Source organism: Orbicella faveolata, unplaced genomic scaffold (genome assembly GCF_042242905.1).
Source record: "Orbicella faveolata isolate gen_17 unplaced genomic scaffold, um_ofav_v1 contig_24, whole genome shotgun sequence".
Lineage (NCBI taxonomy): Eukaryota > Metazoa > Cnidaria > Anthozoa > Scleractinia > Merulinidae > Orbicella > Orbicella faveolata.
Genome location: NW_028301552.1, coordinates 34,497,237 through 34,513,615, shown reverse-complemented (window position 1 = coordinate 34,513,615; position 16,379 = coordinate 34,497,237). Strand labels below are relative to the sequence as shown.

General features: G+C 37.7%; 1 protein-coding gene across 1 annotated transcript; it reads right to left on the bottom strand.

Moving 5' to 3' along the window:
- Positions 1–2,443: 2,443 nt before the first annotated feature.
- LOC110056750 (lysocardiolipin acyltransferase 1-like) lies at positions 2,444–10,602 on the bottom strand. The gene is made up of 4 exons (XM_020763273.2): positions 10,211–10,602; positions 10,009–10,018; positions 7,179–7,367; positions 2,444–5,697 (listed from the first exon to the last, which is right to left on the bottom strand). Exons 1-4 carry the CDS (start codon positions 10,379–10,381, stop codon positions 4,952–4,954), a joined length of 1,116 nt encoding a protein of 371 aa, XP_020618932.2. The 5' UTR covers positions 10,382–10,602; the 3' UTR covers positions 2,444–4,951.
- Positions 10,603–16,379: the final 5,777 nt, after the last annotated feature.

Genomic DNA, 16,379 nt, shown 5'->3' with positions numbered 1-16,379 from the left:
TCTACAAGAAAATGGAGTAGAGCCTGGAATCTCTGCTCTTGCTTGTCTGGTCTTTCTCTGACCAAATCTGGCTCCGAATTCCCGTAACATTGAAACCAGTTTAGGAATTGCATTCTTACACTCAGCCGAGGCCTTAAATTAAAATTGGTATTTTGTCCTCCCGTTATATGAAGTCTTGGATTTCTGCCTTAAAAACACGGTCTCAATTTATAACCTTTGATTTTTTTTCCTGAAATGTGTGTTCTTACAAGTTTTGTCCTTATGACCAAGTTTCCACCATTCAGACTATAATTAAGGGAGACTACCTCCACATTTGGTGCATGGCCAAAATCTTCATTCTTTCTACCTTCGCTCCTACAAATGGCAAAATAGAGTACATAAGAGTTCAGTTACTCAATGAAGGGAGCGTTACAAAAGTTGCAATTTGGTAGTCGAGAATACTCAATTATACCAAAAGATTATCAAGGTAAGAGAGGGAATACCCCATATACCCAAGGTAATCCCTCTTAAGTTATTTTTAGACATGGTACCCAGGAAGTTACTTGCGCGATGCGTCGACAGCCCAAGCGGCATTCTCGAAACTACCTGAGACGAAATGGGGGAAAATGTGGTGAAAAGTCATTTTAAATGTTTTGATTTTCAAAAGACGTTTCATAGCAGAGATGTTTTCTGTACTCTCAGCCTGGCAGTTCATTATTTTGCCGTTTATTCAGTTTTGGGGAGTTTAATAGGCAAACCTCAACGGCGACGAGTACAATGGCTGTGTAACCGTGCGTTATAATCCTTTGTTTATTTCCTTTGCCGTTCTCTGCAAAACAACAACTGAAATAGCCAGATTCTGCATATTTGAGAAAACGTGAACTACGACGGCCAATATTTTAAATTTCTTTTTCGCTTACAGAGTGTTTGGGATATTTCTGACAGTGATATACAAACTGAATGAATCTGAATTCTCGCGAGAATATGCCGTTTGCTGCTTGGGCGGCGAACTTCTCTTTGCACTTTCGACCATCTGTTTGTTCAGCTGCGTTGTGTCTGGGCTTTTGCTTGCTTTGTCGTTTGCCTACTCATTTCTCTGCCGTTCATTCAGTTGTTTTTGTTTGGGCAGGGAATATCTGCCTCTTATTTAAACTCCTATTAAAGCCTCGAAATGTATTAAAACACCGAGAGGCGAAGCTCTTTTGCTTGTAATTAAAATATCAAAGACATCCCCACACCGTTGGAGGTTTTCCTTTGCTTAGAAACGAAAAGAAACGAAACATTAACAAATCCTCCGAGAAAACATCCACGCAACGCGCGTGTAACATCCGATGGAGAACTGGGTACCATGTCTAAAAATAACTTAAGAGGGATTACCTTGGGTATAAGGTCTATATGGGGGATTCACTCTCTTACCTTGATAATCTCTTGGTTTACCAGATTCTGGCCGCGCGAAACTTCCAGAATGCAGAAAACTCTTCGATCGCACGGCAGCGCCTGCTGTACCTCTAAATACCGCCCCGTGCACACTACGCCGGAGGAATTTGAAAACGGAGGTTTCACTCTGAAACCCCATCAAATGTTTTCTGTCCACACCACGGGGGAGGAATTTGAAAACGGAGGTTTAACTCTGAAAACGCATCAAATGTTTTCCGTCCAAGCTACGCCGGAGGAATTTGAAAACGGAGGTTTCACTCTGAAAACGCATCAAATGTTTTCTGTCCACACTACGCCGGAGGAATTTGAAAACGCAACAATCACCGGTTATTTTGGATTTGTGTTTGAGGAAACTCGGGAAGGGAAATCACGTGATTATCGTGAGGTTATCGTTTCCGGAAAGCTTCGTTTTCAAAATGTTTTTCTTCCCACACGAAAACGAAAAGCCGACATTTTTAAATTCCTCCACTTTGAAGAGCGTTATCGAAAAGCTCCGTTTTGAAAATGTTTTCTGTCCACACGAAAACGAAAAGCCGGCGTTTTTAAATTCCTTCGGTTTGAGGAGCGTTTTCAAAAAGCTCCTTTTTCGTGACAGATTAGTGTCGACGGTTGGCCTAACCGTAGAAATAAAGCTGCGTTTTCAAATTCCTCCGGCTCAGTGTGGACGGACCCTGTCTGGAACATTGTTCCTTTCAATTCAAGTTGTTCAAACTCCATTAGACAGCTGCGCCCTCTTTAACTCCCCAAGTCCAATTGTAAATTCTCCGTACTACAGGTACTGCTTCTAAAAGTGTTCCGTCAACTCCCATCTTCCACATCTAAATTCTCCATACTAAACGTTGATACGTTTTCTATAAATTTCCTTCAGAGAATCCGGTGTCAAGGGGTAACACTGTTTCTGAAATGATCAGGTTCTTAATGCTCACTACCCATGCAGCTGAATTTGTGATAAAAATGTAGGCACAAATTAGAGGTTGATAACAGCTGGGAATTAAAGGGTTTAAAAAGAACTGAAACTCCAAACCAATGAAAGTAACAAAATTGACTACTTTATTTTGCTTTTACTTACAATCTATACTTTAACTTGATGTACCACTAGAGCAGAAATTTTGAATCTTACTCACGGTGGGTGTAATAATTTATCAATGGGCGGCTATTAACGTAATCTGTTAATCCGAAATCTACAAGATATTCCATTTAAACAGACGACAACTCAGTTTCACAAGTGGATAAAATAATAATGATGTGCAACATCAATTCTAATTTCCGAACATTTTATTTTTCATGTGATTAACTGATCGGTTTACCTGGATGAATAAAACAGTAATTATCATTATGAATATGTCTTCCTGTTTGTAATCTGACCAATTATGACTTTTTCATTTTTTTTAGAAAACTCAATACAATGTATTGATACAAAGATATGAAATAAACCTGAAGCAAATCAAATTAAAATTCTACAAAGGAAGATTCAAAATTATAAAGTGCTCTTGGCAGTGCAGTAATAGAAATACAGAGCTTGTTGTCACAACAATAAACAAATAACAAGTGCGATAAAAGAGGAAAAGGCCTTATGCATGATTATGTCACATGTTCAAATTCAGCACCAAGCCTTGTTTGTGTGGAATTTTCTCCAAACCTTTAGCACCTTCATGGTGTTTTCACGTGGGTGTTCTTTTCATCTTTGCAGCTTTAGGTATTTGTTGGTGATAAACTTTACAATTTGCATTTTCAAAGCAAGGCTTGGTGGTGAAATTTAATAGTCTGATGTCAACATGCCCAAGGTGGATATTGCACACTTAATAATGTACATTCGTTCAATTTGGAATTTTTGAAAAACTCACTCGTGCAAATTAATTCCAAATTGAACTTGTAACCGTATGATTACCCATCCATTTAAAATCCCCATTAATTAATTAAATTAAAGAAGCTCAGTCACAGTATTTTGGGTTATTTTGGCCATGTACAAAATTACCTTAAAATTGAAGGAAACCTTAAGATAGTAGTTTACTAAGATAGAAAAACACCAAAACACCAAAGAGATAATTTTACGTTATACAGGGCCCCCGTTGATACCAGTCCTGCGACTGAAGGGGTCACCCTGTTTAAATATTGATTATTATTATTATTATAAACCATAAAGGAACAAGGATGGTTAAGGATGGGGAAGATTAACATGGATCACAAATGACCAACTTGAAAAATTTATGCCAAACTCTAAAGATCCACGAACTGTGACGTAGCCCCTTAAAATAAGCAAAATGAGCTGCACTATTTTGCTTTGGTTAAATAACAACAATTGCAAATGACATGGAGTTATAAAATGAAAAGGCAAATTTACATGACTTTTGTGATATTTGTTACCTAAAAATATTCCTACAAAACATTGGGTAAATGTTTCATAAATAAACATTTAGTCATGATAAGTTAACAGATATTAATCATTATGTACATGAATATAATTTTACTTAATAAAATAGCTGATCAAGTATTGGTGACTAAAAATGATTGATAACTCTTCAGAAAGCAATGGCATTAGTAAGGACTGACCAAAAAGGAAGACTTTAGGAAGATAATGGTAAAAATAATGATCAAACTGAATGATCCAAAATGATTGTTGTTCGGGATATTATTTTCATGTTACTGGTAACACCAGACACCAATAATATAAACCTAAAAGCTCATTCAAGAAAATTCATTAAACAATGAATTTTCATTAATGGCAATATCTTCATCGAGACCACAGTTGGCGATATGAGATTAACAAGAAGATAAAAATCTCATGCCAAGTTGGTATAAGTGGCTATCTATGTTCAGAAACATTTCTTGTTCAGGCCTCTTGTTAAGGGAATGATTGGAATATAATGAGAAAACAATTCTAAGCTCCTCACATCTCCCCCGCCCCGATTATAAGCTCTCCAGGTAGTACACTCATCTATGTGACTGTGCCTGCAGCTTGGCCAAATATACAAACAATGTTACAATGAATTTGTTGTTGACAACACTGTTAACAAGAAAAGATAGACAAGGAAAGATAACTCTTTTGTATTCAACTGCAGAATCAACAATTTCTCATAAAGTTACCAGTTTCAAATACACTCTTGTAGATGTCTTTTATTCGTTAGTAAAGACAACTGCAGACTCATAATGCTGTTAATTATGATGGTTAAGTTAAGGGTTCATTTTTCCTAGGGTAGGAAGGTTAGAAACAGCAGAAAACAATGGGGATTTATTCTGTCAATATTGTTTGAGGGAAGAGTCATCTTATTTTAAGAAATAAACGCTTAATTTATTAATTTAATTTCATTATCACATAGAGCGGTTTTCAACTGAGTGTCAAAACTAATCAGGTGATTACTTTGGTTTTGGTTTTGGTTTTACTACTGTTTGAGATTGGCTGAGTGGTCTAATTGGTACTACGTAATTGGTTTGGTTTTGGTTTTACGACGCTCAATTGAAAACTGCTCTGTGAAGGGCATAATTATTCAAAATAAAGGAACTGATAAAATTTCCTAGTTCATGTTCTTCACCTTCCTCACTTGGTCTTGATATTTAAAGGCTTCTGGCTTTGCTGAAGAAATATTTTATCCGTTCCGCCACAAAGTGACAACAAAGTAAACACAGCTCCAAACAGGAGGACATACCACCTTACCAGTGCTGAGATGTACATCAGAAATGAGACACTGATGCTAAACACCAGCCAGAATATGAGGCCTTTTAGAAACAGAAACCTGACTGCTGTTTCAACTTCATCCTGTTTTCCCTGAGCCAACTCAGAAGGGGCACCAAACTGCTTGCCCTCAGTATAAAATCTTTTCAATCTGTCCTCTTTGTCTTTCCACTGATTACAACACCATTCCTCAAGACCTTGCGAGTCTTGCGGAAGCTCCTCATCAGAGAAACGCTGAATATGAAAGTGGATTTCACTTGGTACATTTCCTCGAAGAAGATCGAGTTCTTCAAAGCAATAATTTTCAGAATAGCCTACAGTAACATCATGGATAGCATCAAGTTTCCCTTGACGCAGTTTCTCTACACAGTAGGTAAAGCCACGAACACGAGGATGTAGCACATAGTCATAGAAGGGAAGATTGTTTTTCTTTGCAAAAGAATCACTCTTTTGTTTACTTACATCTTCAAAATTAGTACCCTCAGGAAACAAAAGCAGTTGTAAACAGTCTGAATAATTCACAAAATAACTAAGAACTGAATTAAGATAGCTCTCGTCTTGTTCCCAGCGACGTTTCAAGAAAATATACAAGGCATTCTGCATGGCCCAACCTGAAAATGAGCGCACAAATGAATTATTTCAATTATATAGCTCACCACTAAATTTTCTCCCATCCTTATTGGTTTAAATTTATGAAGTGATGCAATGGTGTTCATTGGTGGTGGTAGCTAACATCTGATACACGTCTCATGGATGATATTTATATTCTTATCAATTACATCAATAAAGATAGAGTACAAGTAAACAAAAATTTGTTACACTATCTATTTCTTCATTTATTTAATCATTGTGCATTTTACTCACCAAAAGCATTTCAGGGAACTTGTCAAAAGCAAAAGGTTTTCAGTCCTTCACAACTTGTTTCACACATGCATTGTGCACTTCAGCAGTTCACAAATCAATGCTTTACAAAGGTTGTATGCAACTCTTGTCATATAAAATTTATTTCATCCCTATGAGGCTTAATTAATTTTCCTTCTGAAACATTAAGGTTACCAGGAGACCCCTAACATGGCCACTTTAGATTTTTCACACTTGGCATCACATAACCATGAATGGACCACTTTAACGATGTTGTGCTTTTCTGATTTTTTTCATTCAAATAAAAAATAAGCCTTGCTGCTCAATATATTGATCACACTGAAATTAGTAGATATGCAAACTTACATAAAGAATCAGGCACAAACTGATCCTAAACTTGCCAGGAGGCAAACACATGTCCCCTGGCAGAATTTTTCTTTAAAAAACTGGCAAGTTTGGGTCCCAAATTTCCATGAGTTTCTAATGGAAACTCATGGAACTTATGGAGGTGGTTTTTTTGTTTGTATGAAATATAGGAAAACTTGTTGATGTCAAGTAACGTGATCAAAGTAGCCTATTTTAAAAATGTATGACAATTACGCACGTCATGTTTATAGGGGAGCCACATTCCCACCCCCTTAGGTGCATAAACATGGCTGTTTCAAGAACAAGACTGTTGTATTGGGGTGGTCAAAGGGTTCTGCAGTGAAAAGAAAATTCAATTTTCTATGCTTATAGTGCATTGCAATTACTTTTACTTGTTCATGTAGCTAATTGCTAGATAAGAAGCACCAAGCTTTACCAGGTAGAAAGTGTAGTCCAAATAATATAGTCACATAATAAAAAAACAGGATCCTGAAGCAGAGTCAATGTTTTAGCGATCACAAGCTTTTGACACTGTCACAGCATCTTTCTCAAGTGAATATGGCAGGAATCTATAAATCACGTGAGTTTGGGTGAACCATGTCATGTACAAAAACATCCCTGTCGAGACAGTGGATTTGAACTTCCAGTCCTATACGGGGATGTTTTACACGACTTGGTTCAACCAGGCTCATGTGACAAATAGATTCCCACCATATTCACTTGAGAAAGTCGCTCAGTGTCAAAAGCTTGTGATCGCTAAAGCATTGACTCTGCTTCAGTATCTTGTTTCTTGTTATGTCTACTACAGAGACAGGAAACAGTTATATCTTTTCTCAGTCATAATCATATTTGTCACATCACTCACCTGGACCAGGAATATGTTTCAGTTCATGTTTCATTATAATCTTCTCGTGTTTTAGCTCGCCGTATCGAGCCACAACACTCCAAAAGAACAACCAGTCCAGGCGACATCTGTGGTTCATGATGATGACAGCATTCTCACCCTTGGGTGCTTTGTCGCCAGTCACAACAATCTTCACTCCAAACATCAGCTCTGTGTCAAGAAATGTAAAAGGTTAAGTGTGCATACAAGCCAAGTGGCCCATCAGGCCGGAGCTTATCCCGGTTTCTGTAGCATGAAGCGACTAGGAGTATTTCTACTCCTGTTAGTCCATCACAGGGATGCCCCCAGAATTAAATTTGCTGGTACCCAATTGTACACCTGAGTGCCAGGAGAGAGGCACTGTGAGAGTAAAGTGTCTTGCCCAAGAATACAACACAATGTCCCCAATAAGGGCTTGAACCTGGACTGCTCAATCCTGAGGCAAAAGCACTTTATTTTGGATGTTTAATTTTGGAACACTTTGTATCTTATTTCGAACAAATTTCAGATGAAATATTTTGGACCCTTGATGAAACAGCCAATGTGAATTTACGCCTACAAAACACAAATTAGACTGAAACAACATTCTGTGATTGTGTTACTGTACCCTAAAGGTTTTACAGATACAACAATGGGAAAACAACACAAAGTCTATCAAGCCTTTACGTATCTCATTCTGTGTCTCAACTAGAGTCTGCCCCATAAAGGAAACTAACAGCTTTGCAGCTATTTAAAGGTTTTATACTGAACTGTAAATATTTCGGATGCTTCAAATTTCAGACATTAAAAAATTTCCTGGACAGTGTTATTTTCGAACACTTTTTTGGTCCAAAATTATATTCATCTGAAAGTTTTTGCAAATTTTTGCAGTTGTCATGTATTAACCAACTTTACCACTGTTTTTAGCTTACATTTGTACCTATATAGCAATATTTAATAACACTAGACCATTATATTCAGGTTTCCATCACTGAAAATATGTTATTTAGGTGTTGCCTTCTTGAAGTCATTCTTAAAAAATCCATATGATCAACACAACCTCGTTTGATTTCAGCTGCATGGAACAAACAATAGGACACAGTTCTATAATTTTGCAACAATTTTTCCAGTTGAATGATTTTGTGCAAAAAGGGCATACATCTCTTTTTGGGCCAATTTTCATTTTTTGTAGGATTGAGCTAATTTTTGGCAGACTGCCAAAGTCAGTTTTCCAAGGGCATCTTTTAATTACGGAATGATGCTTTTCATGTCAAAACAAGTCAGTCTGCAAAAAATTAGCTCAATCCTGCTAAACATGAAAATCAGCCCAAAAAGTGATATGTGCCCTTTTTGTACGAAATTTTTCTGTAGTTGATTGCAACGATTCATAATGACCAAAAGTTGGACTGTAAGCAATGACAGCTGCATGCATCAGTGATCATAGAATTCTTGACCTTATTCTGTTATATTTGCTTGTTTAGATGCTCTCAACGGGGTTAACATATATCATAAAAAAATGGAAAATTTAACCACTAGCCATAAAAAATGTAAATCATAAAAAAAATTCTAGCTATGAAAGCGACAGTCTGGAGAACTCTTGCCAAGACTTTTTTGTGTCTTGTTTTGTAATAATAATACTTTTTTCCATCATTCTAAGACCTTAAATATATTTCACAGTAACCCACATAGATTCTTAACTTTATTAAACAAGGAAAATTTATTTTTGACTTCTTAAAACAAATTTTAAGATTTCTGTTCACCATTATGAAAACAAATTAGCTGTTAACTATTCACTATAAAGGCCACCTCCCAATTGAGAACCTCTGTTTTAAAATATCCATCGCAATCATAAGGTGACCAGACTGTGGTCAGTAGTAAGTATTTTTGACACTGGAAAGTATACGTTGAAATGCAACCATAACAGTTATTCAAATAAATCAAATAAGTAATTAGTCATCAGCGTAAACATAAGAAAAATGTTATATGACTAATATTGTCCAACTAGTAGCTGGAGGTTTCGCACCCAAGAGAGTTTACACCCACCGAATTCACACCTACATTGACTCAACTGGCGATCAAGAACTTAAAATTTATCTTTCTCTTACCGACAACATTGTAGGCATAATGAAACAAAAAGACACAAAACATGTTTATTTATCTTTCTTTAATCCATTGAAGGTGAAGGCAAACTCAAAATAGAAAGTTTATAATGAGTTCAGGGGTGCGCACTTGGTGGGTGTGCACTTGATGGATGCGAACTTGATTGGGTGCAACACAGGTAGCACTCGTCCAACCATATTACACCAATGTCCAACTATGAAATTCAAAATATGCTTGGATATGAAATGTACGTGTTGTGGTTCAATATTAACCTTATCAAATTTTGGTACTTTCCTTTATTTCACAGACATTATAATATAATTAACTAGAACAAAGGAAAAGTACCAAATTGTACCAAGGGTAAATCTGATCCACAACATCACTGACAAATTAAACTCACGAGCTGTCTAAGGCAAATCACATTACATAAAATCATGGCCACTATTGAATGTTTTTATCACATAGTATTATCTGCTGATAGTGTCCGGCAGATTTCAACACCTTTCCCTTACTCTCGCGATGAAAACAATAGGTTATGTAAAGCTTAAAATCAGTTTCTATCCGCCCACAAATATAGCACGTAGACAACTTTGTGCGTTTAATTACTGGATAGACTACCACGAACAAACAATATAATAATACTTAAAGCAATATCGATACAGGACATCTATCCTGAACTATTTTAAGTTTCCCAAAGACGGGTTATTTGGGCACAATTAGGTACTTCACTTACCCAGAAGGGCCTTTGTATGTAAACAACGTAAGTTTGTCATCAGATGTGGCGAAATTGATGATCGGAGGAAAAAAAATAAACAGTGACTTGTTATTTAGCGAAAATACACAATACGAATCAGATGCCGCGAAGAACAATCACTTCAACGATAGTTTGGAGAAGAAAATCACCATGAGAAGTGTTTTAAAAATGCTTTTCTCACCGGGGGCAACAAGAGCCACGATGAAATCAATCGATCGTTCAGCCACCGAAACCACTGCGGTCGCAGCCATAACAGAGGCATTGTGGGACCCATGAGGAATATACAGCCAAAGAATGCACAAAAATAAAGAGCCAGACAGTAAAATAGCCCTCCGGCATAGCTTCTGAGCATTTTGAAGATCCTGGATCAGCTTCGGTACCCCAAAGATGTCCAAAAGATCGAAAGAGAAGGCCCCGAAGATCGCGAAAGATCGAGAAAGCGTGACATGTGACACCACAGGATTGCAGCTGGCTTTTAGAGCACGCGGGCTCGAACAGCAGCATGCAGTGTATCTTGGGTACATCGTAACGCAGCCTCAAAGATCAAAGACCAGTCGTGTCCACTCATAACAATTCCCCCCCCCCCCAAAAAAAAACCCCGATGGCTCGTGATATTCACATTTCTTCTACCCATAAATGAGACTAAGAGTCACTGAGAGTGAAATTGGCTTTTTAACGCACTTTGGAAAATTTGGTCCAACGAACTTCAAGTCAGTCTTTAATCCTTATGAGTTTTACCAGTTGGGTGCCTCCAAAATTTTTCGTTCACCTTTCGTGCATTTAGGAACGAAATGACGGCTATCCGGACTAGTTTGACTACAGACCACTGCGGTGTGGCCAGAGCCTCAACGTACACGCACAGATCGCGCAGAGCCAATAAATTTACCCGTGGTGTGGCAGTGATGGGCAGATGTTTACTCTTTGTTCGGGCAGACTCATCATCACATGGTGTATAACAAGGTCGAAACACTTTGTTTACTGAACCTTAACTATACCCTAATTTTTGAGAAATGGCTACAGGACTAGGTGGAGTAAAAAATTCGGTCTATAATCATATGCAAGTGATTAACAAAATCGAACGACCGCGAAGTTAATCACGTACTCCCGGCATATAAGAAAGACGGGGGTGCTTGTCGGAAATTTTTAAAAGGGCCCCTAAGAGGTACCAAGATACTGTTTTGAGGTCTTTTTAATTGTGGGTATGGCTTGAAATTATTTTCATCCCTAAGAGGTACCAATTCTAAAACAACACATAATCTTCTGCCATATTTTTTTTTTTTTTTGGCTCAATACCCTAAAAGGCACCGCGAAAGCTTCCACTGTGGACCTTTGAGGATGAACACCCTCAGAGGAACCAAAACCACTTTTTTAAGCCCTAAAAGGTACGACGCGCAGTCCCCTTCCATTTCATATGGGACTGCCCTCCCCCCCCCCCCCCGGGAACGTGACGCGTACTGCCGGCCCAATATCACCAACAATGACTTGTCTACTGTCCAATAACCTTAGGGACGACATTTACGACCTCAATATTGCCTGGCACCGGACACGTCAACTGTCCAATACAGAGCATATGTCACCCTAACAGTCCAATACGGAGCGTATGAGGAGTTAACTGCCCAATAAATGCTAACCACGTAGGGCCTGTATTTGTTAGTCGCTACATAGTTTTGATTAATGGATAATTTACAGAAATTTATTTGAATTGCAAGGTTTCTCAACAGACCAATTTCGATATATCAAAATTTCTAACTTGGCTTCGAAGCTTAGGGGAATAAAATATCGAAATAGACCAATTTCCATATATTGAAATTCAGCCTAAAACAACCTCAGTACGAAGCTCTGGGGAATAACTATAGAGTTTGTGGGGTTTATTCCCCGGAGCCTCGTGCTGAGGTCTATTGTGTTAAGTCTATTGGCCAATTTGTTTAGTAATAAAAATAGCCCCAGAGAACCCCAAATTTTTATTTAAACTAGATTAGATCTTACATTGTAAATTTTTTAATTCTTATTTTGTAATTATTCTTTATTGTTTATTTACACACGACTCCACAAGCTGCAAGCTTAATTACTTATCGTGTTTAAATAAAGGTTACTTACTTACTTACTTACTTACTTACTTACTTACTTACTTACTTACTTACTTACTTACTTACTTACTTGGAACAAAAGAACCTTTCTAACTCCACATGTCATAGAATCTCACTGTTACAGAGAGGGGGACATTGGGAGTTTCTAAACACCGCAACATCGCAAAAAAAATTAACGAACACCGCATCACCGCAAGAAAAGTCATCGAAACACCGTCACCGCAACACGTATTTTTAGCGCCATGATTTGTTCATCTACACTTAAAATAATACTTTTATACCTCAACAATTTTCCACAAAATAAACGCATCACAACGCTTTTCATTGCGGGTATGTCGATACTGCTGATGCCTGCAAATCAGTTTTCTTGCTCTTGTGAAGAAACCTTGCGCGAAGCTAGGAAGCGGATGGAGACAAAAGAGAGGAGCCTCGAGAGATGGCCTTTACCCCAGATCCCTCTCTTCCTTTACTTCACGCACTTTTCTTGGTGTATAAACCGACTGCCTGAAGCCCTATCTTGACCGTCGGAAAGTATTGCTTTCCGGAGCTAACTGCGTTTGCGTTTTTTGATAATCGTTTGAAAAATAGAAGGTCAAGAAAGTCGCAGGACAATGGAGCGGGTATAGACCGGTATCAGAATGACCTAAAGACGAAGCCGAAGCCGAATAGCAAAAGGAAACAAATAGTAAACGTGTCTAATTTACAAAGCTTCCTTAGCTTAGAAAGCCTTCTTTCTTCCCTGCCAACGCGACATCTGAATATATTTTTTTTGGCTGGTAGTTTTCGCCACCTTTTCCTTTTTTCGTAGAAATTAAAAAAGCTGCCCAGTCAATAATACATTATTGGCGTTTCCAGAATTTCTAAGATTGTTTCTGTCCTCGTTCCTCCACGTGTCTACCGAACACTCAGCTCCGGGTGACAGAGGTCGAGTTACTTGTCAAGTTACGTATAAATGAAAACAGCTTCGGATTGGCAGCCGAAGCATATTGAAGATCGACTAGAAAGTGATGGTCTGTATTTTTTAATATAAATTATTAACCTCAATGGTACGTGTTTGTCATAAATTAGCTTCGATTAACGAAGTTTACATGCTAAATTTAGGTTAAAATTAGGTTTGAGAAAGGTAAATCAAAAATCCCCAGCACCGCAAACAATTTCATTTAACCGAACACCGCAGCGTGAAAACACAAACATCGCGCACCGTAGTGTTTGAGATCACCGCAACACCGCAAGTTGAGATTTTATTCACCGCATCACCGCATTAAAAAAACATCAACACCGCCACACTGCAAGTCCCCATGTCCCCGTCTTACAGTTATTTGGCAGTGGTCTAACTAGGGCATGTTCTTTCTATTTCAGGAAAATCATTTACATGCACAAAGCTTCAGACACAATACATTTACAGAAAACAAACATTCATTTGTGTCCAAATTTCTTTCATTATGGTCATTAAACTCTCATTAACACCAATATCACCTTCATTTGCGCGTAAGGAACGTTCAAGAAAAACATTTACATATGCATTAACATTCAAAATCATCAAAAGAAAAACAATACCTTCATTTGACATTCATTGACTGTAAATGTATTTTCATTTTGGTCGAAGAAAAATTCGTTGTCACGAAACGACAATCATTTACACTTTACGACATTCAGTTTTCAACAAAAGACTTTCAATAACACAATTTGCATGAGAACTAACATTCAATTGCATTATTATGCAACCATATCCATGCAGGTAACAATCTTAAATGCGGTGAGACATACATTACCGTGTTTTCACCTAACGTTAAGAGAAAACAATCGCTCATTAGCGTAATTCTTTTGAACAGAGATATCTCGCCCAATTTTCCTCGAAAATTTGATTATAGAACAAGGGACCATATGTACTTTTTTCAAATCATAATTTCACAATCCTCCCCTTGCAGATATAAATTCGGCCACTTACGAAACTTTTTGCGTACAACTCAGAGGGCGCACTACAGTATCCGTGTGACATACATGTACATGTAGTGACAGTTCGATTTGTCCAGAAATGCCACGAAGAAATAGAATCGCATTTGAACACCGCGAAAGGATAGTCAGGGCTTTTAAACATGTCAACGAAGACTATTTACTATTTACTAGTGAGGCAATTGAAGGATAAATCGTTCAGCGAATTTGATATTCTATCTTTCAAAAATAAATGTTATTATGGCTGTAATGTTTGTCTCGCCGCATTGAAGATTGTTACCTTCATGGATATGGTTGCATAATAATGCAATTGAATGTTAGTTCTCATGTAAATTGTGTTATTGAAAGTCTTTTGTTGAAAACTGAATGTCCTAAAGTGTAAATGATTGTCGTTTCGTGACAACGAATTTTTTTCGACCAAAATGAAAATACATTTACAGTCAATGAATGTCAAATGAAGGTATTGTTTTTCTTTTGATGATTTTGAATGTTAATGCATATGTAAATGTTTTTCTTGAACGTTCCTTACGCGCAAATGAAGGTGATATTGGTGTTAATGAGAGTTTAATGATCATAATGAAAGAAACTTGGACACAAATGAATGTTTATTTTCTGTAAATGAACAGCAAAAGGTGTAAAGGACAGAGCGTTATCACTCATGTGGCAGGCAGCCGTGCAAATTTATTGGAACAAAGGAAGTGTTTTCATAAGAAAAGAGTTTATCTCCCACAGGCTTAATTTGGAACACAAACATGGCCGCCGTTTCACTGCTTTGGGACACTGACTAATATGGCTGCCTTGACGTCATGTGAAAACACTCAACTAGTCACGTGACCAACTAGTGCAATGCGGCCGTTGCAGATAACAGGTGCCGCTATGTACGCGTTTTTAACGTCGTTAATGTATCTTTTTATCTACTGGATGTACAAGAATAATTAACTTCAAAGGCTTCTGTTATCTTTTAAAGTCTTGTTTCCACTCCATTCAGTACGGAAAATAGAAACAAGTCTTCGACACGGTCTGTTTGAGATGCAATTGAAGTAATATGCACTCAACACGTACCTCAAACTCTCTGATGCGTTACGTGTACACAATGCATGTAGTCGACAAAATGATCGGTCACATATTGAGGTGAAAATTCACCGACAAGGTAACACAGGTAGCTAATCTGTCTCACAAGACAACATCAGTTTACTTACCTAACAGAGCCTGCTCGATTGAACATACAACCAGCGACATATGCCCATGAAAGAAAGAAATATTGTAACAATTTTAAAACCGAAATATAAGCAAACTGGTGCTGAGGAATATTATTTAGAAGAAAATCAAAGAGCAAGGAGTGAGACTGAAAATAATTTTTCGAGAAACTTGACAATACTGAGACAGCGAGAAAGGCAAACTATACAGAAGAAGAATATCGAGGACTCTTACCGTTGGCAGCACAAGCCACCAGACCATAAGGCGATCATTAACCCAACGAAACAAACTTGGCCGTAGCCACAGCAGAATTAATGTGGGGCCCATTACAACCAAAGGGCCAAGAAAGGCTGCAGAGTAGGTCGCTGCGATGAAAAAAACTCCCTTTAACAATCGCCTGTTTAACATGGTCGCTATTTCCAAGCGCTGAATCAGTTGATGTCTGCGACGCAACCAACTAATTTGATCGTACTGTTTACAGTCCTCGTTATATTCCCGTCAGATCTAACACTGTGGCGTTACGTGAAAAATTTGAATATTGGAGATTAAACTGAATCAAATTACTGAGTCATGAAAATTATGCACAGTGAGTCAGTCCTTCTCTTCGATCCGTGAAGACAGCTTCTCTTTGTCTTTCATTGGCTTTATTGACAATGCCCCCATTTTAAAAGGCTTTGGTTTAATTTAAATAGCCCAAAGCAGGATGTGGATTGGCAAATATGCAAAACTGAAAGCACAGTTTTAGTTTTTACAGTGATTAATCCACGTGTGTTACTTTTTAAAATAACATTTCACGCGCTCGATCGGCACTGCATAAACTGTATCCTCGCTCTGTATAAACTGTGTTTTCCTCATCAAAAAATAAACTGATATATAAAATAAGTAAATTTCTCATACTTAATCAGATCGTGAAAACCGTAAATACTGTAATTCATGTCGTTTTGTAGAAATGATGGTTTGATTTAAAAAAAATCAGCCTGACTACATTCATGCCATCCGTTATTTTCTTCGTGACGTAACGTTGGTGTCAACCGAATTTTATATCGTGATACGTGACCAAAGTTTGTGCTGCGTCAAATTTCCACTCACCACCAGTATCAAATGTGAAGGTCG